The sequence below is a fragment of the Chelonoidis abingdonii genome, chromosome 11, assembly GCF_003597395.2.
Source record: "Chelonoidis abingdonii isolate Lonesome George chromosome 11, CheloAbing_2.0, whole genome shotgun sequence".
Classification (NCBI taxonomy): domain Eukaryota; kingdom Metazoa; phylum Chordata; order Testudines; family Testudinidae; genus Chelonoidis; species Chelonoidis abingdonii.
In genome coordinates this window covers 3,345,173-3,369,850 of record NC_133779.1, presented here as the reverse complement: position 1 = coordinate 3,369,850, position 24,678 = coordinate 3,345,173, and the positions used below count along the sequence as shown (strand labels likewise).

Here is a 24,678-nt window from a genome sequence, read left to right as displayed (position 1 = left end):
AGCGGCAGACACAGCTCCTCAGTCAGGAGACATATTTACACACTCCTACCGTACGCTTTTGGGTGCGGTGGGACCTCTCCGGTTGGGAAATCTGTAGCTTCCTTCCTCCCAGCCATGTGGGGGAACAGGCAGCTGGAGGGTATTTCTGAAGATGACTGTTACTTTCTGTTTTAAAAGGGCACCCTGGGGGCACTGAGGGATTGATGATGCCTTTAAAAGTCACTGGGGGGGGTGATTCCCCCCCCCTCACTTGTATTCTTTCAAAGGAGCCTGGGATGCTGAGTGGGAGCCCTATTCCCTTAAGGGGCCAGGGAACTCCTGATCCTCTCTCTCCGTTTTCTCCCTCTGCAGCGCTGACTAGGGCAGGCCTGGCACTCACCATGCAGCCCAGTGGGATCCCGCTGCATGTTCAACTCACTCAGCTACAGCCCCACGGGGCGGTTACTGATCCCATCCAGGCCAGGAGGAGCTGGGTCGGATCACCTGGAGATCAGAGGCTGAAGGTTTCCACCCATGTCCCCTGCATGGCGAGCCCAAGCCTCTCGCTCCCGGAAAGCCAGCCCTGCCCAGCTCCCAGCTTCCACTGAAATCAGTGACAACTCAGAGGCTTGCCGGGTCTGGGCCCCAGCCTGGCTTTGAAGGTGTCAAGAGACGGAGAACGCAGCGCGTCCCTCAGTTCGGTCCCAGGGTTAACCATGCGGCCTGGTTAAAAATCACTGCCTTTTCTAATTGGACTCTGGCTGTCTTGCTGCACCAGCTTAAAAGTGCTTGGAGTAGCTGACGTTTTCTCCCCAGGAAGGTATGTAACATATTGAGAGCAAGCAATGGGCACCATCCCCCCAGCCCACTGTCTAACCACCCCAGCTCCAGCCCCCGCAGCACATGAAACTGCACATACACCAGTCCCCCGCCTCCCAAAGAAACCACACAAGGTCAGTGTTTCGTTTTCCTCCAAAAAAAGAAAGCCTGTAATTGTTACACGAACCTCAAAACTCTTTGAAAAGTTTTGCCGGGCTCAGGCCCGCCAGAAACAAAAAATTCCCCCAACCCCAAACTCACAGCACAAGATCCAATTCCGTTTTTATACAAGTCAGTCCATGGCTGAGTCAGTGCCGGGAGCATTTAGTGCCACAGCAAATCCGTCCAACCCAACCCTCCCTCCCCCCATCGGGAATACTGTAGTGTTACAAAATGACAATATAAATAGCTTCTTTAAAAAAAATAGTAACAAGAAAACAAGTCAGTAGTTGTTTCTAGACAGAGTTCACCAGTTCGCCTTTGAGTGCTTTGCCAGGATCCCCTCCCCGGCCCCCCTTGGCATTTCTAGCCCGGTTTCTCAGAGGATTGGTGCACCGGGAAGGTTCACTGCGGAAGATGTGGGGCAGGGAGGGAGCTAGTGTCTTACATGGCTGCGTAACAGCCTGTGCTGATTGTCGCAAGTCCACGGCTGGCGTGCGCTGCCATAGCGTGGGGAAGCAGGCCTGCCTGACAAACCCCCGCCCCTGCAGTTTTCCCCACGAGGGACTGATTCAGAAAAAGGGCAGCAGCTCTTTGGCTGGGGGCAGGGGTCACCCGGGGAAGTAGCGAGCGAACAGAGCGGATCCTCAGCAGGCAATGGGGCCACAGTAGCTGAGGAGCAGGCCCCACCCGCGAGAGGCTGATTTAACCAGGGGGGGAGATGGCCCGGGACACCAAGGAACAGATGCTGTTACAGTGGCACAAATTGGGACTAACGCTGGTGCCAGTGGAAGGACAACCCCTCCCCCCAGTCCTTGTGCCCCCTGCGGACGCTCGACCACACCCCAGGTCCCATTGCTCAAAGGAGACCCAGGCTCCTGAATCAGCCCAGAGGGCCGTTGAGTGGCAGGCTGAGGGCTGAGTCGCCATTGCCATGTGACCCACAAAGCCCTTCTGCTCAGTCCGTGAGCCCTGAAGGGTCCCCCCTGCCAGCTCAGTGAGAGGTTAGGGGGGCTGAGCAGCAGAGGACGGGGCTGCGAGTGTCCCCAGTAACACACCGTGATGGGGTGAGGCAAGAGAGACAGGCAAAGGTCTGCGGAATTGATCTGAAAACCCCAATGAAGATAACCGTTGGTTAAACTTTCCTGCGTGGGGAGATCGGGGGGTGGGTTACGAGGGAGAGGAAGGAAGGAAGTCAGCACCAGCCGATGTGGTTTATGTCAGAGCAGACCAGGGGTGTGAGAAGTGGCAAGGCCGGGGGTCCTGTACAGCGTGGGACTGTCTCACACCCCTAGGCTTTGCTACAATTTAAGCAGGCTGAGAAACAGCAGGAGTTTAAATGTCAACGGGTCAGAGATGAGAACAACCCCAGGACCCCAGGCAGGAGTTTGGGCGAAGGGCCCAGGCTCAGAGGGGAGAGCCTAGGGGCAGCGCGGTACCCGAGGGGCTGTATCGAACGAGACCCACCCCCACCCCGTCTGTGTGGAGCTCTGGCTTTGGGGGCAGAGAGCTTCCCCCACGGTCAGTTGTGGGTGGGTGGGGGTGAATACACACAGCCTGGGCACATTGCTGGGCACTGCAAGGGTTTTTTAGTGAACTAGTTTATAGGTTTAAAAACACTAAGGCTAAAGCCTAATGGGAAAAGAGCATGAAACAGAGCTCCTGAGGCGCCCTCCGCAGCCAGGACGGGTCACGCATTCAGCCGACCAAGCCGCAGCCCTGGCTCAATCCTGCTCTCCCTGAAACCCCAGCGAGACACCAGCTCGGGAAGAGCAGCGTTGGCCAGCACAGAGCGCTCTGCAAGATCTCCTGCATGAGCCAACTTTCACCACTGCCGGGGCTGCCTCCCAAGCGGACCGACTTCCGCTCTCCCCAGTGAGCTCAAGGGAGCCAATTTCCACCCATGGCAGAGTTAGGCCCAGCAAATAAAAATCTCTGATGGGACCCACGTTCTCCGTCGGTCTCCAGAGGCAGGTTGCCCTGCAGTTCCCTCTTGCAGCGAGCAGCATGACTGCTGTGCAGTTCTGCAGAGAAGAATCCAGTGGCCAGGAAAACCAGATAAAAACTGGAAACACACACTCCCCTTGGGCCTGTAACCAACCCACTCCTGCTGCACTGGGGGGGCTCCCAGAGAGGAGAAAAAAGGCAGCGACCCAGTTGCTGTAACTGAAGTATCTAAAAGCAGGTAAAGAAAGCCCATCCCTAGACCCCTCCCACTCCCCAGAAAGCATGCAGTCGTCGGTGTGGTACAGCATGCATGTTCCTTGCACAGCGCGCACGGGGCGGTGGGGGGGATCCTCCTCAAAATGGCTCAGTTTTTGCACGCAGGACCCCCCGAGCAGCCCCCCCGTGGCCCCCTGGCAGAATGCAAAGTAGAAGCAACAAAATGCTGGCCCACCTTCGGGGCGATTCTTCCTTTGGAGCCGTGTCCTGGCCCTGGCACGGAACGGCTGCTTGGCGGGCCCAGCGCTCTGCCCACCAGCCTCGCACAGAAGAGTCTCTCTAAGGGGTCGGAAAGCCGCCCCCCTTTCCTGGCTGGTGTCAGAGATCACAGCTCAGTCCAGCCCCCAGGCTCCCAGAGGAGGCCACCCCCCGACCGATGCTGAGCTCCGAGCTCCCTTCCCACACCAATGACCAGACCCGGTCACCTCCTCCCTATGCTGAGCTGGATGCAGGGGCTGCGCCGAGGGGGAAGATCCTGCCAAGGATGGGAAGCCTCCTCAGGCAGGATCTTTCCCAGGTGAGCCAACAAGCCCCAAAGGCCAGACTACACCAGAGAGCTATAACGCGCTCTGGTCCCCATAGGCTGCTGGGGCCTTCATTTCTCTGACCCCACAGGCTGCCCAAAACTGAGGGCAACAGGCCGGGAGCCTGGGGAACCTCGCTCCCCCACGCTGCAGAGACTCCAGGTATCCCAGCATGCAAGGCTGCACAGATCAAGGAGGGCCATTGCATGCTGGGATACCAGAGTCTCTGCCCACCAGGCTCCTGTGTTCTAGCAGCGGGGGCTGGAATGGATTGTGTTTTGGAGCCCCCGGGGAACGGGTGAGCCACGCACTGTGGGCTACTTGGATGGAAAAGAACCTGTGAAGCCAAGAGGCCAGGGGCCGGGTCACTGCTCCCCCCATCCCGGGAACTGAGCAGCAGCACATGTCTAGACCTCAATGCAGAACAAGCATGGAAGAGCCTGCCATGGGGGGGAGGGCACGGGAGCAGCATGGAGACCCTGCAGAAACCGCCTCTAATCTCCTGCGAGGGACGGTGTGCTGGAGACCCCGAACCTAGCACAACCAGCGCTGATCTCAGCAGTTACGCATCAGAGGTGGACACAGCAGGGGAAGATGGGGCTGTCACCCACCCAGCACCAGGAGCCGTTTGCTTTCCCGGCTGCATCTACAGGCATCCTCCCCCCTACTGGGAAGGAGGCCCTGCCGCTGGCGCCCACCCTACTGAAGAAACCCAAATTCTACGGAGCTAAACAAAACCGCTCCTACCTACCCTGACCACTCCTGGCCCAGCCTGGGGAAGACTGAGCCCGCAGCCAGAGGAACAGGCAAAGCCGCTTCTAGCCGTGGCTGGACGTTCCAGTGTTGAGTTGCTTAGTGTCTGTCGCTCCTGGACCCACCTCGTCTTTGTGTGTGTGTAAAAACTATCGTTTTGATCAGAAATTGTAAAGTCATTAAAAAAACCTACCCCTCCCACCCCCAGCTGGGCCCCCCACCCCCCTCCACTCAGCAGTATGGTGCGACGGGCAGGAGAGCTCCTGCCACAGACATGACAGTAGTGGCACAGTTGTAAATCCAGTTAACGGAACCGCTGGCCCCACTGGGAACGGGCTGTCGCCGGAAACCCGGAGGGATCGAGAGAGCCGGACGCTCCTGCTGCTGCTCTGGCTGTCGGGAGCCGCCATCCCTGCCGCGGCGGCCAAAGGGAACGGCAGCAGCGCCCTGGAGAACGAAGGGCCAGGGGCCGAGGCAGGGCGGCCGAGTGGGGAGCGGTCAGACGGCGTGTGCATCTCTCTCTCTGGTGCAGCCGGCACTCATCTCATCCGATTCTGCCGCATGAGCGGCACGATGCTGGAAGGAGGCCCGGCCTTCGCCAGGAAGGGGTGTTTCAAGAGTTCGTTGGCGGAGGCTCGCTGGACCGGGTCTCTCACCAGCAAGCGGTCCAGGAATCCTTTGAGGGAAGGAGAAACCTGCAGAGGAGGAGGAGGAAGGAGCAGCCATGAGTCAGGGGCTGAGAAGAGCAAGTGCTACTGGGAACTAGAGAAGCCACTGCCAGAGGAGCATGACATCAGCCCTAAGCTCCCCTGGGTCAGCCACCCACCCGGACCCTGCAGCAAGCAGGAACTAGGCGGGGTGGAGGTGGGGAAGGGAAGGGGGGGAAGCTATGGACTGGCACAACCTCCATCCCCCGGGCACAGGTCTCTTGAGCTCACCCTATTTCACCCCAGGCCTTATGTGCCAAGTCATCTGGCCTCTGAAGTCACATGGCAATGAGTCACAGACAACATGCTACAGATCCTGGAAGACACCTGCCTACCCACAGAGCAATCCAGCCCCAGACAGCAAACCCGAGTGCACGCGAGACACACACCCCTACCCCACGCAGCCAGAGACCCATGCTAACAAGTGACTCCTCTCTGGGTTTTATAGCATCCGTGCCCCCACTACACACCCTTCAGAGGGGGCTGGAGCACATAGAGGCAGGGTTCCCTGGTGGAGAACAACGCAGAAAGCTCTCTGCCTCGGCTCTCCTGGGAACGGTGCTCTCCCCCCACAAGCAGGAAGCGAGTCTGTAAAATGGGTGGTTGCTCTTAATGCCTCGCTTGCTGCAAAAGCAGCACAATCGCTGTGAGAAAGTGGCGGCTCCGTGGTTCAGCATGCCAAAAACCGTGGAGCTCACTCCCCGACTGTGGCCATGACCAAGGGAAGCCCTTCGGTAGATCACGTATTAACTGCTCCCTTGTGTGTGTACAGGGAGTCCCTGCCTCGAAGCACTCAGAATGCACAATAGGTCGGAGGGGAAACCGAGTCACAACACGGCAATGGTTCACCCATGCTCTCACTTGGAGAGCCAATGGCAGGCGTGTGAGCACACACGTATATCACGTGCATGACGTGTATGGAGACCTCATAACGTCATAGTTGCACATTCTCTCTCACAATGCAGACAGAGGGTTTTGCTACACGTCCACAGGTCCTGCCATTATCCTGTTCCACACCCACCCTGTACCGACAGCTTCATGAAATCTAACAGGGAGGGAAGGGACTTGCCCAGGATCATTCAGCAGCGCAGTGGCAGAGCCGGGAATCAGCCTCCCTCAGGCTCTTGCCACTCCCACCAGGGGCACATTCGCACATGGGTCTGGATCTGCAACCGTCTCAGAGTCGCCATGAAACATCAACGTCCTCAGGGGATGTGTCTGTGTCCCCCCGCCCTCCCCCCAAATACAAAGGAACCCAGTTCACCAGGCCAGCTTGCTAAAGCACTTGGAGCGGATACCCAGCCCCCCATGGAAGCCCATCTGAGGGAGACTCAGGCCCACGCGCTGCGGAAGCTGACTACACCTGTGGGTCTCCCATCCAGGTTCCTGCCCCTGCTTAACTCGGGAGAGGAGGAGATGAGCAGCACGTTCATTACCTTGTGCACATTTTTAAGTTTGGGGGGCAGGTTGTCCCGGATCATCTTCATTGCCTTTAAGGGGGGCTCATTGAAATAAGGGGGCTCTCCATCCACCATTTCGATCACCATCACACCGAGGGACCAGATATCCACCTGCAAAGAGAGGCGAGATGGGCGAAAGGGATGCGAAGGGCCAGCGACTGGCGATGGAATGATGGGTGGGAACCTGGCCCACTGCGCCGGCCACTGCAGGACCCAGAGTGACGGACAGTCGCTGCCCCCAGAGCTTACGGCATGAACAGACAAAAGGGAGGGGAAACTGAAGCACAGAGGGGCAGTGTCCAGTCCAGGAATAGCTCCCAGCCCACTATGCTGCTCGAGTTGCTAGAGAGTGCTCCCTGGGCAGCACATCAGTGTCCTATTTAAATCAGAAAGACTGGTACCCTCGCCAGAGGTGAAAAGCATCACAGGCCTCACTGAAAGAGCGATTAGGCCACACTCCCCCGGGCAAGGCAGCCTGGAGTCTGGATCCGACAGAGACAGCAGCTGCATGTTAGAAAAACCAGTCATCTGGTGTAGAAACTCAGAGCCTAGCCTGCTACACCAGATGACTGGTGCGTTTCTAAATCTGTCACCGCAGTAATCCCCCCTTGCCCCCTTCTCCACAGTTTGTCCTTTGATTAGCAGGGATGTAAGCGTGTCTAGTGCTTTATTACTACAGAGATGCATCTAAGCTGCGCGGGAGCCAGGAACGAATGCCATGAATTGAAAGCAAGCAGGTGAGTCTTCCAAAGTCAGGGGCCACGGCTGCGTCCGACCTGTCAGCATAAGCACCTTTTAGGACCCAAACGCACTTCCTGCTAGTTTGCAGTTATACACAGCACCACCTAGTGGCCTTTGTCACTACACACGTGCCAGGAGCAGACGATGGATTTCCCGGCTACAGGAATAATAGGCCACAGACAAGAAGCCTCTGCAGGGTGTGTCCTGCCTAGGAAAAGTGATAGACTTTCAAGCAGGCTTAGTCGGCACACCTGCCTTAACTCTGCCTTACATGATCAGCTCTTCCTAGTCAAGACAAGCCCCCAGGGTTTGGGAGCACGGAGAGAACCCCCCCCCCCCACCCTTTAAGGTGTAACCATCAATTTCACTGCACACGCACAAACCAAGGGAAAACATTTCCACAGATGATCACTGAAATTTACAGGCAGGCAAAAGTCAGGAAAATGCTGCTTGAGAATGTATGAGAGAGTCTGGTTGAAGGCTATTTACTCCGTCGCTTTTGACATGTGATGCTGACAATTTGCAGGTTAATAGCTATAAACAGGGCCGGTGCAACCATTTAGGCGAACTAGGCGGTTGCCTAGGGCGCCAAGATTTGGGGGCACCAAAAAGTGGTGCCCCCCCAAAATTTTTTAAATGGTTGCAGCCGCTGCTGCTGGAGGGGCTGAGCTGCCGGCAGCAGCAGCTGCCTGCCGCCGCCAGCCCAAGGTGTGCCCCGGGTCAACGCACCCCTGAGGTCAGTGTGCCGCCGCCGCAGCCCGGCAGCCCAGGGCGCCCCCCCCCCCCGGGCTGTCCAGCGAGCCGCCGCCGCGCCTGGCAGCCAGGGGCCCCCGGGTCAGGGAGCGCACCAGCGACCGGCAGCCCATGGGCCCCCCCCCGTGGACAGCTCCGCCAGAGCCACGAGACCCGCGCCCGGGGCGGCGAAATGTCCCGGCGCCTAGGGTGCCAGAAACTCTAGCGCCGGTCCTGGCTATAAAGCTTTAACTTTTTGAATCTCAACCTCTACAGTCGTTAAATAATGAACCACCCCTGCTTTTCTGAACCTCTCCCACAACTGTGAACCTTTCGGTCTACAAACATTAGAAAAAATGCGCACAAACCGCAATCATCCTCAAAATCATAGAACAAGACAAACCGAATTCTGCCCCACGGGAGACCCAATGACCCACCGGCGTCCTCATGGGGCTGCTGATCCAACGACCAGTTAGCGTCAGTGGGATGTGGACTGACTCCTGCCAGCTCATTCCACACGAGCTGATGGGAACTTGCTGCCCTGCTCTGCGGCCTGGGAAGCTAAAGGCTGCCTCCACCTTTCCATTGCTGGGGTTTTACCATCTATTCATTGCCCTGCAGGGTCGACAGGTGGATCAGAGCGCCCTTGGCTGTGCCGAGGCCTCCGTTTGTATCCCTGATTTTGGGGGGGCGAGGGGGGGGAGCCTGAGGTGCCAGTTTATTACCCAGGCACTAAACTAGGGATCACCCAGGCCCTGGTTGTTCGTTTCCCTGCCACACTGTCATTTCCATCTCCCTTCTCTAGCAGCGGCCTCCCACAGCCCTTTGACGAGCCTTCTCAGGAAGGGGCCAGGATCAACTTCCCCCATGGACCTGCCCCTCTGGCCTTACCTCTGGTCCGTAAGGTAGTCGGGAGATGAGCTCTGGTGCCATCCAGTAGGGGGTTCCCACCAGCGACTTCCGCCGCGGGACCTCTTTGTTCACTTGCGCGCAAAACCCAAAATCAGAGAGCTTCACCTAGGGAGAGAGGAAAGGAAGAGGGTTGAGGGTTAGCACAGGGACAATGGCTGGCAGCTGCAAGACCAGCCTGCAACACCACAGAGAGCAATCCCTGACCCCACCGAGAAAGAGGGACCAAAAATGCAACTGTCGTGAGAACCATGAAGAAGCAACATAGGAGTAGAAAGTTTAATTCTAAAAACAGCCTAAGCTGCTCAGCATTTCAGTGATCAACTCTAGTTGGCAAAGTTGTTTAGTTTTTAAGTACATAATTCCACCCCAGCCTCCACCTGCTGTGATCAGAATCTCCCAAGTACAAGATTTACAATCCCCATAGTCAGAAGTATAACAGCCTCACAGGAGTTTATCAGTGTAAACAAAACACCCTTTTCACATCAGTATAACTCCAAAATGGCTCAGATTCAAAAGCAAGCTTGGCAGGCAATTAATCCGTAACAGCTAGGTTAGAATAGGTTTGGGCCTTCTGGATGAAGGCGGTGGGGAGAAGAGACACAGGGAGTTACTGAGATTTCAAAACCTGCTATTGAACGGCATCTAATGGCAAACGCCCTGAGAAATTAGGCAGATTTGCACAGTCAGATGGAAAATGGAGCCAAAGGAAAGATCAATCCAGCTTTTTTTAATTTAAAGCACGTGAAACGCAAATCTGCACGAGGGACTGAAGCCGCTTCTGTATGATTCGCTCGTGTGGAAGTCAGATTTGCATCCAAAGGGGAGCCTGGGGAATCGAATGGACTGCCCAGAAAGGCATGGACAGGCCAAGACTCGTGCCATATGGAAACAGAGAGTGGTTTGGTTCATTGCACAGTCGTTTCTAGCTCTCGTGGGCTGGGTTCGGTTCTGAAAGAAGGTGAACTTGAGACTTGTAACCATGCTGTTAAGACCTAGAACAGAGCCTCGCCATGAGCCACAACGGGAAAAGGAGCCAATTACTTTCGCCCTGGTAGGAAATTAAAAAGATGAACAACTTGATTTTAAAATGGAAGCGTTATTTAAAGAGAAAACATGGATATTCCATTAGCAGTCTGAGATTTAGCTCATTTCTGCAACGCTCTGAAGATGTACATGTGGAAAAAAAGCTTTTTTTGTTCTGCTTTGAAGGGGACACAATCAGCTTACACTATCTGAAGGGTTTTTTAACCTACTTTTTACAACCATGTGTAAATGGATGGTAATTGAACCAGATTAGAGAAAATGCTGCTTCTTTCCTTACATTTGTTTGCAGGACCCAGTCAATTTCACGGTTTCCCCCGCACAGCCCGCTCCCCTCATCTTCCCCATACAATGGAAAAAGCATAGTCTACCTCAATAGGAAAGGAGGTTGTAAAAAAAGTAGGAGAATTTGGAGAAAACCACACCCCTGAGCGACACTATTATACCAACCTAACCCCGGTGTAGATAGTGCTGCGATGACGGGAGACATAGCTACTGCCTATCGACGATGTGGCTTAACCACAGTGAAGGGAGAAGGTCTCCTGTCGGCACTGCAGCATCTTCACTACAGTGCTCACAAGCCCCTAGTGACGACAGGGCAGCGTGGAGTTCTCACGCGAGTTAGCACATTGATATGGGCTTGTCTGCACTCCTTGAGTTACCGCAGTCTAGCTAGTTCTAGTGAGCGTGGCTAGACTGCGTAACACCCGTCCAGCTATGCAGAGCGATTGGATTAGCAGCTGAGTTGCTATAGCGCAAGCTGCTGCGTCTCCACTTCATCATTCCCCCTTGAAACTCCAGTGTCAGCAGCACTTGGGCATGAACAACCCCCCTCTAATGGGCCGGCTTAAAGTGCCACTTAACCCAAGCTAGACATTTCTGGGAGTCAGCTTAGGGGCAACACTGGAGTTGTGCCTCACGCTAACGCTGCGGTGGAGACGAGCCCTAGAGGGGAGCCGTAGCCAATGGCAAGAATCCTAGGATGGTGTCCCTAATGAGGCCATGGCGCACCTGGTGGCTGAGCTCTGTGACTTTGCCCTCACCCACAACCATTTCAGATTTGGGGACAACAACTTATACCTTCAGGTCAGTGGCACTGCTATGGGTACCCGCGTGGCCCCACGGTATGTCAACGCTTTTATGGCTGACTTAGAACCTAACGCTTCCTCAGCTCTCGTCCCCTTACGCCCCTATTCTACTTGTGCTACATAGATGACATCTTCATCATCTGGACCCACAGGAAGGAGGCCCTTGAAGAATTCCACCAGTTTTCAACAATTTCCAGCCACCATCAACCTCAGCCTGGACCAGTCCACACAAAGAGATCCACTTCCTGGACACTACAGTGCAAATAAGTGATGGTCACGTAAACACCACCCTATACCGGAAACCTACTGACCGCTATACTTCCCTACATGCCTCCAGCTTCCATCCAGGACGTATCACACGATCCAGTGTCTACAGCCAAGCCCTAAGATACCATCGCATGTGCTCCAATTCCTCAGACAGAGACAAACACCTACAAGATCTCTATCAAGCGTTCTTACAACTATAATACCCACCTGGTGAAGTGAGGAAACAGACTGACAGAGCGAGACGGGTACCCAGAAGTCACCTACTACAGGACAGGCCCAACAAGGAAAATAACGGAACACCACTGGCCATCCCGTACAGCCCCTAGCTAAAACCCCTCCAGCACATCAATGATCTACAACCTATCCCGGAAAATGATCCATAACTCTCACAGACCTTGGGAGACAGGCCAGTCCTCACTTACAGACAGCCCCCCAATCTGGAGCAAATACTCACCAGTAACTACACACCACACCACAGAAACACCAACCGTGAACCCATTCCTGTAACAAACCCCTTTGCCTCCTCTGTCCCCATATCTACTCTAGCGACACCACCAGAGGACCCAGCTACATGAGCCAGACCATCAGGGGCTCATTCACCTGCACATCTACCAATGTGATCTATGCCATCACGTGCCAGCAATGCCCCTCTGCCATGTACATTGGCCAAACTGGACAGTCTCTACGCAAAAGAAAAAATGGACACAAATTGGGCACCAGGAACGGTAACATACAGAAGCGAGTAGAAGAACACTTCAATCTCCCTGGACACTCAGTAACAGATTTAAAAGTAGCCATCCTTGAACAACAAAACTTCAAAAACAGACTTCAAAGAGAAACTGCAGAGCTACAATTCATGTGCAAATTGAACACCATCAATCTGGGCTTGAACAGGGGCTGGGAGTGGCTGGCTCACTACAAAAGCAATTTGCCCTCTCTTGGTATTGACACCGCCTCACCAATTATTGGGAGTGGACCACATCCACCCTGACTGAATTGGCCTTGTCAACACTGGTTCTCCGCTTGGAAAGGGAACTCCTTTCTCTTCACGTGCCAGTATATAATGCCTGCATCTGTAATTTCCACTCCATGCATCTGAAGAAGTGGGCTTTTTTTTACCCACAAAAGCTCATGCCCAAATAAATCTTTTAGTCTTTAAGGTGCCACCGGATTCCTTGTTATCTTTACGCAGCGATTTATCGGTTGCAGAGATACCAAAACGCACCCCTAGGTGTCGCTGTCCTCACAGGAGAGGGCACAGCTGATTCACCCAGCTCCATGTGGTGCAGAAATCCTCTGTTAACGCAGGACTCCCCAGCACAGCTGCGTGCGTGTCACTTACCTTGCCGTCGTGGGTGAGCAGGATGGAGTCGCTCTTAATGTCTCGGTGGATGACCCCCTGGGCGTGGAGGACAGAAAGTGCTTTCAGGACAGCCAGGCAGACAGCGGCGATCTGCTCTTCGTTCATCCTGGAAGCAGGGAAAGGTTCAGAGCACTGACAAGCCTCCCGGTGCTCTGCAGCAACAGGGCGAACTGCCCTGGCATGGCACCCGGCGTCAGATCGGCGGAAAGTGCTTTGCCAGCTCTCGTTTCACCTCAGATCCACCCCAGGTGGGGGAAGCATTATCACCACTTCGTAAATGGGGAAACCGAGGAAGGACTTGCTCACGGCCACACAGCGAGCCTGGCAGAGCTGGGACGGAAAGTCCCAGCCTGCCTTTAGCAGATACACCCAGCTATGATTACTACCTGAACGCAATGAGCTCGAGGAGAACTGTGGTCCAGCAAGGAAGACCCACGCACAGTGGGGCGGAGGTGCCAGGCACAAAAGCAACTCAGAGAGTGACTCTGCAGCCCCACGGTGGGTGGGTCCCCATCCCGCTCCTAGGACAGGAAGTGCCTACACCCTCAGACTTGCCTCTGGGGTACAGCTATGCTACACACCGAACCTGGGCTCTAGCCCCACCATCTGCACAGGAAGACCTCTGGCCTGGGTTTGGAGCGGTTTTAAGCCCAGCTAGCTGACCCAGCAGCGTGGCTGGGAGTCAGGTCTGCTGGGTTCTGTCCCCACCTCGAGTGGGGGTTGGGGAGTCAGGATTCCTGGGTTCTGTCCCTAGATTTTAGGCTCTGCTTTAACTTGGGCTGGAACCATGCATGCTAAAGTGAGGACAACGGCTAAATCGCTGGAGCCCTGATAACCCTCCAATGCCCTTCCCGTAATTCCCCCGAAGGGGAGACAAGTTCTCCTACAATGGACTGTGCTGAGACACCAGGAGTACTTCCCAGAGAACCACGGACTGGGTCCTCAGACAGTAATTCGGGTAGCGCCTGCAGAGCGGTTGCTCACACACGGGCCGGGCTAGCCCAGGGAGTCCAGGCCAGCCATCCGAGCTGATTGGCCAGTGCAGATGTAGCCTGTCTGGGGTTGCCGCTAGTCTCTTTGGGTGACTCATCCCTGCAGAGCGATACAGTCCCCGTGCTAGCCTCACCCGGGTCTAAGCAGCCACACTCAGGTCACAGGTGCTGCACTCCCCCCTGGGGGCATTGCTAGGGCTTCGGGGGGCACATCCCATGGGTCTTCACACTGCAGGAAGCTGAGTCGCTCGAGGCCTCTTTCCCAGTGAATGTGTCTGTCCTGGGCGCACAGACAGAATTGTGGGTAGGCACTGGAGGATTGTCCGTGCTCGGGGATTTAGCCTGCGTCCTCACTGCAAAGTGGACAGGTTACCAGCCTGCACAAAAGCCTCGCTCGGGTCCACAGGGGCCAGCTAGTCTGGGTTTCCAGCACTGCTGAACTCGGGTGAGAATTGGGGGAGCACCCAAGTTAACCCTGCAGTGGAGAGATACCCACAAATAGAACCTAACTCTCCAGCTCCCTTCTGAGCTGCCTGTTTCCAGGGCTCCCCTCTCCTGCCCTCCGGCTTTTCACACTCCTCAGCTGGAGCTACTGAGACTCATCCGGCCTAGTTTTCCTGGTGTCTCCACTGCCAGGCACAGGCCTGGAGCCTGACACACACGCTCACCCCCTGGCATTCCCATTGCTCCTTTTCTATCTAAGGCTTCCACGCTGCTGCCGACCTTGCTTCAGAGGCTGGCATCAGAGGGGTCAGCTGGCCCAGGCGCAAGGCCCCAGAGCAGGAATTCCCACCCCCGTCATACCTGGTGTGCGTTACGATATCTGTCAGCGCTCCGCCTTCTAGGAACTCCATCACCACCCACAGCTCGTCCCCCACCAGGTAGCTGTTGTACATCTCCACCACGTTCTCGTGCTGGTAGTCCCTCATAATCACCACCTGAAAAGCAGGGTGCAGAGCGGAGCGTTATGGCCGGCGCAGGAACGGGGCTGGCAACGCAAACGAGGACGCAGCTCCGTGATGTACAGAGGAAAAGCCTTTTTAGAAAGGAGGGTAAAAGAAACCTGACGAATGTGGTTCCCTAAAAGGCAGGGTTCACCCCACCAGAAATGCCACCCTAGGGCCTAGCTAGAGATCGGTTCGGGTGGCACTCGCTCTACAAGGAGACTGTATGCCTGTGGCATTTGCCATGTGGGCAACAGAAGTCACAGAGGGAGAGGTAACAGTAAGTGCTACTGGGTGAGGATTGGGCGTTGCTGATTCGGTGACTAGGGAGGAACGAGGCTAACAGGGTCCTGCCCTAATGAGCCCATGCTAGGAATGCATGGGGAGCGTCTATCCAAACCCATCAGCTGAGCCGGGGTAGCGCAGAGAGGGCCCAATGAGCAGCCAGCGTCGATCCTGCCTCCCCCCGCGCAGTCCGGAGACCCTGCGCTACACTAGCTTGGGCTCGGCTTGGGCTGGTGCTAAGCGCATGGGCTTTCCTAGGCAGTGAACTGAAAGGAGGATGTCGTGCGGCGCCTTCAAGCAGCGAGTGGCTGCACTTGGGGAGCTCAGGGTTAGACAGACGGCCCAGGGTTAACAAGGGCCCTTAACAGCTCTGCATTAGCAGGCCTGTTTGCACCTCAGGGGAATGTAGCTGATCATTGTGTGGTGCTTTCTCCAGCCCAGATTAAAGAGATTCAGGCAATGGGGCTGCCCAAGGGAAGGCGATTTCTGCAGCTTCATACAGCAGGGCTCCCGAAGCGCCTCACAGCGTGGCCATGCCTTTGCCTCCTGGCTTCCTGCCCCCTCCCATTCCCTGTCCCTCACCCCTCCTCCAGTCAAGGCCACCCTGTTTCCCAATGGCATCTGCTGCTGTTGCTCACACAGAGAAGTGATATTAGCTGCGCTCGATGCATTTTTAGCTCCTTATGGTTTCACAGCTGGAAATAAAGAGGAGCCAATCGCCACGGGACCAGGCTGTACTGTGTGAACCACAGTGCGAGAGAAGCTGCGGTAACAGAGTCCAAGGCTAGGAAGCATCTCCTGAGATTCAGCCTAAACAGTCCATGGCTTAACCGCATCCCATTCCTCCTAATTAATCCCCTTGGGATCATCCTAAACGATGCTCCCTGCTCCTTTCAATTCGCCCTCCCAGTGCCTGGAGATTTATCTGAGCCCTTCTCTTCTCCCCACTGCTGCCATAAGCCAGCCCATTATCCTGAACGGACAGTGCCTGTACCCGTAACCTGCCACTGCGACTTTACGGCCATAACCTTTGCTAAGGCCTGGTACACCAACTCCTTGCATCACAGCCAATGTCAGACTGGAAGCTCATGGGGAAAAGGGGGCAGGGACCCTCTGTAACTGGGGAGCCTACATCGATTTTCAGAACTGACTTCTGAGTCTCGTCTCGTCACCTTTCAGGGGGAATTGGCTGGCTCTGTAAAGGAATTTATGCACCTAAAGGTGCAGGCGGGCGCCTAGTGAGATTTTTCAAAATCATCTAAGCAGGTCAGGCACCTAACTCACTCAGGCCCTTCTGAAAACCCTGCTGAACGCCCATCTGCATCTTGAGATGGCCAAAGACCTTTCTCCCTTTATCTTTAAGGCACTCAATGTCCTGGGCCCAGGATATCTCAAAGATGGACTAAAACTTTGCGATGAAGATCGCAGTCATCAGCGACACTCCTCTGGCACTATGAACAAGTTTCTGCAATAAGGGTAAAGCTCATCTGTCCAGGGGACGAAGCCGTTTCAGGGGCTGGTCTGAGACTGCAGAACGAACTCCCTCAGGAACGAAGGGTGAATTCCTTCTCCAACAGATAGCAACGCACATGTGTACAGGACGGTCCAAAACATCCCCCGCCCAATCCATACTTTCCGCCCAGGGCACAGCATGACAAAACCAACATACAGATGTCAGTCACTTTGCTTAAGGCACGTCTGGAAGGAGCTCAGACTCTACAGAGATGAGCGCAGTACGAGACCCTACCTAGAACAGAACTTTCAAGCTGATCCCAAGCTGCTTCTCAATCTGGCATGCAAGCGCTTTTGAAAATCTCCCCCCTGCCTTTTTCCAGCTGTGCTGTCAAGCACCTGGTGCGCTCCTGGCCTCCAGGTGAACACAGAGCTCACCTGGTGTCAGCGCTGCTTCAAAGCCTGGCCGAACGGCCTGCTCTCCTTTAGGATTCCAAGCCTGCGACCCAGCGAAGGGGACTGCAGTCCCCACCATCGCCTGTCCGGAAGGCTGGGCTCTGAAGCAGTGGGGCTCCCACCTAGGTGTGGAGAAGCTCCCGTGGGTTAGATATGCCACCTACCTCATTAAACAGCAGCTCGCGTCTTTGCTGCTTCCGCAGGTCCATTTTCTTCACGGCCACCAGCTTCCCTGTGCTCTTGACCGTGGCGATGCAGACGATGCCTGTGGAGCCTTCGCCGATTTTAATGAAGTTGTCCAGGTAGGTCCGGGGGTCGCCCGGGTCAACCACCATCTGCAGGGCGGCTCGGAACTGTTCGTGGGAGACCCGCTGGGGCTCACGCTGCGGGGAGCGGGGCTGCTGGGAGGCCGTGGGGGGAAGAGGTGGCGGCGGCTGCTGGGAATAAGATGGCTGGGGGGCTGACTGGGGGATGCGAGTTAAGTGGGGCTCTGATGCGTGTGGGGAGATTCCCGGATGGGGTGGCTCTGGGTTTTTGGACCTTGGCTGGCCTGGCTGGTGGACCCTGGAGGAGCTACTGCTCCCGCTTACTGGCCCGTTGGATGTCATTTCCTGGGGCCTTGCAGACCTGGGCTCTGCCTGGAAGGAGAGAGAGAGGAAAAAGAAACAGCACATCAGCAGCTGAACCTAGAACAGAGGGGCCAGGAGATGCAGCATCAACCCCAGGCTCTCCGCCCGCCTACTGCCTTCGCACGGAGCAAAAGCTGCTTCCCACTCTGAAATCTTCCCTGCCAACAGGGTACAGGGAAGAAGAGGAAAAAGACATCAGTGTGGCATCCTCCCATGGGATTCCCAGAGAAGACTTACTGAGACAGTGTCTGAAGAGAGACAGCAGTGATTAGAGAGGAGAGTTTACCTACTGCTGCATGAGAGAGACAGAGCGAGAGATCTGCACTGGGACGGCTATGGGGAGAGGGAAAAGGTACGAGGAAAGGAAGAAGAGAACCAGACATCCAGACAGCATCTACAGGTGGTTCTATTGGACACGGCCTTGCGAGAGAGGCCTCAAGCATCCGTCAGCATTCCTAACACACAGGACAGAGCAGTGGCGGTGCAGGATTGCTACAGGGAGCACGGTGGCCGCAGGAAAGGTGCAGGAGCGCAGTGCGGGAGAGCTACCGAGAAAGCAGCACGTGTAGAGGAGACATGTGCTGTTCCAGGAGACAGTGCAGGGAGCAAAGCTGCATCCGGATGACAGTGCGGTGCGGCAGTGCCAGGCTTGCTAGAGGAGGACAGAGAGCCAAGGCAGTGGTGATGCAGAGCATGCAGCCGTTGAAGGAGATCAGTGTAGCGGTGGCATCGGCTTGCTACCGGGCTCAGAGGCAGCGGTCCAGGGAACCGGCTCCTGCAGGAGGCAGCATCGGCCGCAGAGCGCGCAGCTGTTCGAGAGGAACGAACCATCTTCGCTGCACACTAGACGTTTAGCGCCACAATGCACAGAAGCGCCCAGACAAGCAGGAAGATGGCCACAAACCATCCCGCCACCCACGCCAACAGCCAGCCAGAAACACCTGGTTCGATACGCCTTAAATCCATCAAGAGTGGATATGCCTTATGGAAGAAGCCCTTTAGCGGAGGATTAACTCCTGAAGCAAAGGAGGGGGGGTGCTTTGCCTGGGAGGATGCATCTGCTTTGGGGGCACTGATGGCAGGTTGGGAGTGAACCGAGTGCAAACACGGCTCAGCCTTAGCTGCCAGATAGTCAGGATCATGGCCCGAGGGGTGGGGGAACCTTTACCTGAGAACCTGTGCCCCTGACAGGGTCAGTCTCAGCTCGTGGGTAGGTATTAAAAGGCCGCCCGGTCTGCTGAGCTGTCTTCATCACCCCTTCGGAGACAGGGATATTTGGAGTCCGGATATTGGGCCCGGAGAGCGGGCGTTTGTCCCGCGGGGACTGCGGGCTTTTCTCCCCGGTGTACGTGGACTTGGGTCTCTTGTCGGAGGCGTCGTTGCGATCCCTCCTGACCACGCGGTCGGCCGGCTCGCTGTAGTCCCTCTCCGCAGGGTAGTCCCGCCTGCCATCCCGGTCATGGGCTCTGGGCCTGCCCTCCTTAGAGGGCTTGTGGTACTCAGGAGGGGGCGGCCTGCCACCAGGGTGCTTGGTGGATTTGCTGCTGGGCTCCTGCCCTCGGGGCTGCTGTGGCTGGGCCCGGTTCTCCTCCCTGTCCCGGTTCCTCTCCCTGTCCCGATCCAGCTCGTTCCTGGTCTCATGGCGAGTCCTCTCTTTGTGGTCCTTATTCCTGTCCTCGAGGGGCTGGGCTTTGGCCGGCCCCTCATTGAGGCCGTTCTGGTGGAAGAGCTGGTCGCGGCGCGGCTGGAGGGGGGGGCTGTCCCGGCGCAGCGAGTTGGAGCGGGACACCGACATGTTCTCAAACTCATCCAGCAGCCAGGTCAGGGAGCCGTCCTTGGCAGTTTTGTTTCCCCGCACGATGGTCTTCGCGCAGGATATGGGATGGGGAGGGAAACAAAAAACAAAAAAAAGACACACAGAAAAGAAAAAAAAGGAAAATGAAACGTCTGGTGATGAACATGACACGCCTGGGGGCTGCCACACAGCTCAACAGGGAGCGACACCAACAGGGACAAACAAGGGGCAGGTTCTTAACACCTACCAGTGCAAGCACACACCTCCACACACCCCCAACCTGCACACAGTCTCCAGTCCTATCCACCTGGCCTCTCTGCCAGCAGAGCACTGCTGATGGGTGTGGTGCCTGCTGTGGACTGAGAGGAGATCCCCACCAGCTCATCTCAGGCAGGAGTCACCACAGAGCTCGCTGCTAACCTGGGACAGATCTGAGCCGGCCTCCAAGCCAGTCAGTAGCTAGGCTGGGGGGTTTTCCATCTTTCCTTGATGTCTCTTCTCTGCAGGTTAGAAAAGCCTGAGGAGTTTAACACTCCCAACTCCACCTCCTATGGGAACCTGTTTTATCTAAACGGCGTCATCTCTGTCCATTTATGCAGGACGTGACTTTTCCCCACCTCCAGCTGTGTCTGATGATGGCACCGTCCTCCCCTTCTCACCTGGCTGCCCTGTCTTACCAACTCCAGCCAGGAGAGGCAGATGGTTTGCATGGGCTGCGGGTTTGTGCACCCCCCAGTTACGAAACGGAAGGGCTTGCTCGCCTATCTGATCACGCAGGGACACGCAGCAATTACAAAAGCATAGCCTGTGCCTCGGCCCAACCTGAGCATGTTTGTAGTTTGCTGACAAACAAACTGTGACGGTGTACATCGAAAATGTCACCAAAACAACCCACAGACACCACGTAACTCAGAATGAGTGCCATTTGGTTGCTCCGCCCTAGGGTGTAGCAGAGCTGTGTGGGAGCCAGGGCTGGAAGATCAGGGGGTGCCGCAGGTCTGGATCGCGGTGCAGCAGCAGAGGTGTAATGTGATAGCAGGCGTGTGGGAGGAAGCAGGACAGAGCCCTGACCTTTTACAGCAGAAAGGAGAAAAAATCACTGGGTCCATACACAATATGTGGCAGGGGCTGTAGATACTTCTGCATGAGGTGTCTAGCACAACGGGGCTGCAGGTGATAGTGAAACAGAAACAACGCAGCAGTGCAGGCACGAGGTCATCCCAAACAAAGCCATCCTGCTAGCTGCTGCAGCAGAGGGACCTGTCCTGGCAACACTAGGACTCTCACCAGGAAGCTAGTTAGGGAAAGGAAGAGGGAGAGGAGAGAGAAACGCCATCCACGGGGTCAAAGAGACAAGCAGGATCTGTAATGGGGACAGAGTTAATACAACTGCCAGCCACGTTCGAGCTCAGGTCAGAACCGTCTCCACAACAGCTCATCTGGTGCCCGAACCCCACCGACAGCTTTGAGGGCTTGCAGTCAGCAGCCGCTCCTATGCGGGAGAGGAGCTGAAGAGTAATGCAGAAGCTGGAGCAGAGCACTTGCATCCCTGCTTGTCTACTGTGCCTCAGCCTGGCGTGCTGAGATGTCGGCTCCGTTAGTGGCTAGAGCAGGGGACTGGAGTCAGAGCCTCGGCGTGGCCTGTGTACAATGACCAGACAGCAAGTACGAAAAACTGGGACAGGCGATGGGGGAGACTGGGGGCGGGGGAAATAATAGGAGCCTATATAGGAAAAAGACCCAAAAATCGGGACTGTCCCTATAAAAATTGAGACACTTGATCACCCTAGCCCGGTGTGAGAGAGCAGGGTTTACAGGATGGGGACACTCTCAGCTCGTTAGAGAGGGGTGCTGAGAAGCTATTTGTCAAGCCCTGGATGACCCTCAGAGGGAAGGGAAATGCGAAGAATTGCTACTACAAGCCAGAAGCAGAGTCACTTTGGACTGTAGTCACCAGACGCCCCATGGCCAGAAATCCTGGGATCACAGATTATAAAAGCCTCCCAGCAATTGAGTTTTAAGCTGCTCTGCAGAGAACCTCGCGCCTCCCTCCCTGTTGCTTGTTTACACTTCTACACGCTCCTGTGTCCCAGGGAGCACAAAACGCCTCCGCAGCCAACTCCCTGGGCTGCCCTGTGCCAAGCTGCTCTCCCTTCTTTGCAAAGCTCCAGCTCAGCCTTCTCTCTACCCGTCTCCAACTCTGCTTCCTATAGGCAGCTGCTTCACCAGCCCCAGGCGGTCCAACCCCTCGCCACAAGAGTCGTCTTCCTTGCAGCAGCCGCTACCAGGAGCGGCCTTCCTGTATCTCTCCACCTTGCCTTCCCATCTGAAGTCTCAGCTAAGGACACAACTCCCTTCTTCCTGGCCTACGCCCCTGTCTCCCCCCCATCTCTGTACCGCACAAAACCCTGCATGCACACAGGAAGACACGCTGCACAATACAAGGCCTGAGTCTGCGGGGCAAGACTCCCTAGCGAGGTCAGAAGGCCTTCTACCAGAATAAGTCTTGCCAGAGAAATCCCAACTCATCAGGGAAGATCCGAGGGCCGCTCCGCCTCAGGGCTGGAGCCCCAGCAGACTCTGGGGATTTTATTTGATGGCCTTGGCTCACGTCTTGGACGCGAGTGCGGAGAGGCCTTTGTTTAGCCACAAACATGCTTATTAACAAAATGTGCAGAGGCAGCAGCAGCTCTCTCCCCCAGGGGAAGGCTGGCCGACTTCCAGCTGCAGCAGGCTTTCTGCAGGACTCTGCCTTCTCCCCGGTACTGGCTGGAAGCCTCAAACTCCATTTCAGAGAAGTCAGAGTAGGGGTGGAATATATTTAGGCCAGTTAATGCTTCGAGGCCCATGTCCTCCAGAAACCTGCCCATGACAAAGCTTCTGGGATCACTGGAAATTCATGCAGTGACTGTTGCACTTGTAACACACGTGCGAGCCCACTTGGTGCTGATAACTCCTGGGAAAGCCTTTCAAACAGTACAGGCTTTGAGGCCAGACACTCCTTTTTCTAGATTAGAAAGTGAGGCACAGCGAGATTATGAGACTTGCCAGGGGCACCCAGGGAATAGAACGCAGGTGTCCTGACTTTTAACCACTTCCTCCTCAATCCAGGAATATTTGACAGTCCGACCGCAGACCCTGCTCTATCCAGTCACCTAGGACTTCCTTCCCTTGTGAATCTAGATATCTGGAAGACCAGTGTCCCACACCCAGCGGCGGACCCAGGCCGCGATGATCCGCTGGTCTCCAGGAAAGTAAGAAGGTGCCACCTCAAAGCAGGAGGCACAAAAGAAATTGAGGCTATTTGTAGATTGTACGGTCTTTTCGTGCAAGTATCCTGGCCGTACCTGCCTCTGCTATGATGCCGAACAGGCGGCAAAGTTACGGGAGAGGTTCTAAATTCTAGTAACACAGATCATATTCCCCAGGATCCCAGTCAAGTGGTTATATAGCCTCGGAATCCAAAAGGCACTTAAGGAACGGATCAGCGTGGTGGAGTCATGTCCTGCAAAGGTGCCTGCTCCCTCCTTCTGCTCCTGCCTTCACTGCACACTGCTGCAGTCCTCTCCACGGCCCTCCCAGGCAGCTCCTGGCTGCCCTCTCCTCCCCCAGCCCTGCTTTCAGCAACTGGGGTGGGGATGGGGGAGGGTGATTGACAGCACTGGGTAATTTATGGGGGCGGCGTCACACATGGAATGACAACGGGGTTTATTTTTAAGCCCCTATGGCAGTGCAATGCAGCAATCCGCCTCCCATCCTCCGCCACGCTGTCGCCAGCACTCCTAGAGTACTGCAGGCCATCCTCAAAGCTGCTCCCCAGCCAGATCAATACGCAGGAGTTTGCGCCAAGCATCTGCTTGCACAGCACACAGATTTATACCGTGTAGTGTCTTTTACGCAGAGCACATGGTTGCCTAGTGGCTGACAGGAAAGAATCCGGCCAGAGCAGCTGAATCTCATCCAAGCAACCCTGTCTGCAAAAGCTCGAGTCCCACGCTGCCAGGGAAAGCGGCTTTGGATGCAGATGCAAGAAGAACCTGGCCCTCAAGTGTCCGCGGGCCTAGGAAGGCTCTTGCACCACAGCAAGGAGATTTGACCAAGGGGGCAGCCAAGCTAGGGGCTGCACTGTGAACAGACGGATCCCAATCTGGGGGAACAGAGGTGAAAGGTTCAGAGGAGGTCCCTGGCAATGAAGAACAGAGTCGAGTCTGACCAAACATCTGGTCCTTTGCCCCGTCTCAAGTAGGTCTTCCCTGGCCAACCTCAAACGACTGAACAAGTTCTCAATAGCTACATTCTACTCTGCCTGCACCAATGCCTTCTGCTCAAAGGCCCTGTGGGGAAGAGACCCATTATCCGTCTGGCCCAGCAGGCCACACATTTATGGCGTTGTATATTAACAATTACCGGCAAGCATCCGACAGCGTCAATATCTGATGGCACTGGTGGAGAAGGCTCATGTAGGAGCAGCAGCTGCTGTCATGTTTCATGCCAGTCAGCAGCCTCTGTGGGGACACTGCGATACCGAGCTGCAAAGCCACAGACCTACAGAACCGCACACAGTTATGCCAACTCTATCGCATGGCAGTGAACCGTGGGCACTGAGGAAAGCCGAGGAATGCCGGATTGACGTTGTCGCTCCACGGTAAGTGGCAGGACAAGATTAGCAATGAGGATACCCACAGCCAAACCCCGCAACAACTTCCTGCAACACCTGTTCAGTTTCACCGGCGCTCTTGGTTCTGACAGATCAGGATGGAAGCCGAGGAATTCCAGAGCTTGTTTACAGAGGAAATCCGCCACAGGGCCAGCGGTTACACAGGTGCCAAACGCTTCAGATAAGACTGCCAATGATGGACAAACTGACAGTCAGGCCGCCTTAAGGTCCTACTTGGAGATCGAACCAGGAGGGCGCTTGATTTGCAATGAGACTACTCTGGCCCTCTGGGACATGCCATGATGATGAATCCCACTACCATCAGCGGAACTAGACTTGGAGGACACAGTGGATAATTGGCTGAACACGAGCTCCTAGGGTGATACTGTGGCCAAAAGGGATGTAGAAAGAGGAATCTCAAGCAGGAGTAGGGAAGTTAGAGGAGCTCTATATTTGGCCCTGGTGCGATTGCTGGTGGAGTGTGTGTTCAGGTATCCACAACTCAAGAAGGACATTAATAAACTGAAGAGGGCCAAAGAGCCACAAGAATGATTTCAAGGACTGGAAAACCACCCTCGTAGTGAGACTCTCAGCTCTCAATCTCGTTAGCTTAACAAAGGATAAAGAATGACATGATCAGTCTACACATGCCTACATATGGGAGACAAAAAATGGATAATGGGGTCTTCAGCCTTGCAGA

General features: G+C 55.5%; 2 protein-coding genes across 8 annotated transcripts in view; one reads left to right on the top strand and one right to left on the bottom strand.

The window, feature by feature from the left end:
* SIRT2 (sirtuin 2) overlaps positions 1-24,678 on the top strand; it is a 256,350-nt gene that overhangs the window by 398 nt on the left and 231,274 nt on the right. The gene's annotated exons all lie outside the window — the stretch shown is intronic.
* The window catches only part of PAK4 (p21 (RAC1) activated kinase 4), a 107,001-nt gene continuing 86,991 nt past the window's right edge, over positions 4,669-24,678 (bottom strand). For 6 of the 7 annotated variants that reach the window (XM_075070633.1, XM_032776260.2, XM_075070632.1 and 3 more), the window contains 7 exons: positions 18,695-19,390; positions 17,062-17,535; positions 14,565-14,698; positions 12,748-12,874; positions 8,989-9,114; positions 6,601-6,735; positions 4,669-5,152 (listed from right to left, as the gene is read on the bottom strand). In XM_075070633.1, coding sequence (XP_074926734.1) covers positions 4,997-5,152; positions 6,601-6,735; positions 8,989-9,114; positions 12,748-12,874; positions 14,565-14,698; positions 17,062-17,535; positions 18,695-19,390 — 1,848 coding nt within the window. In that variant the 3' untranslated portion in view covers positions 4,669-4,996. The remainder of the gene's footprint in view (positions 5,153-6,600; positions 6,736-8,988; positions 9,115-12,747; positions 12,875-14,564; positions 14,699-17,061; positions 17,536-18,694; positions 19,391-24,678) is intronic. The other variant, XM_032776263.2, reaches the window with a different exon arrangement.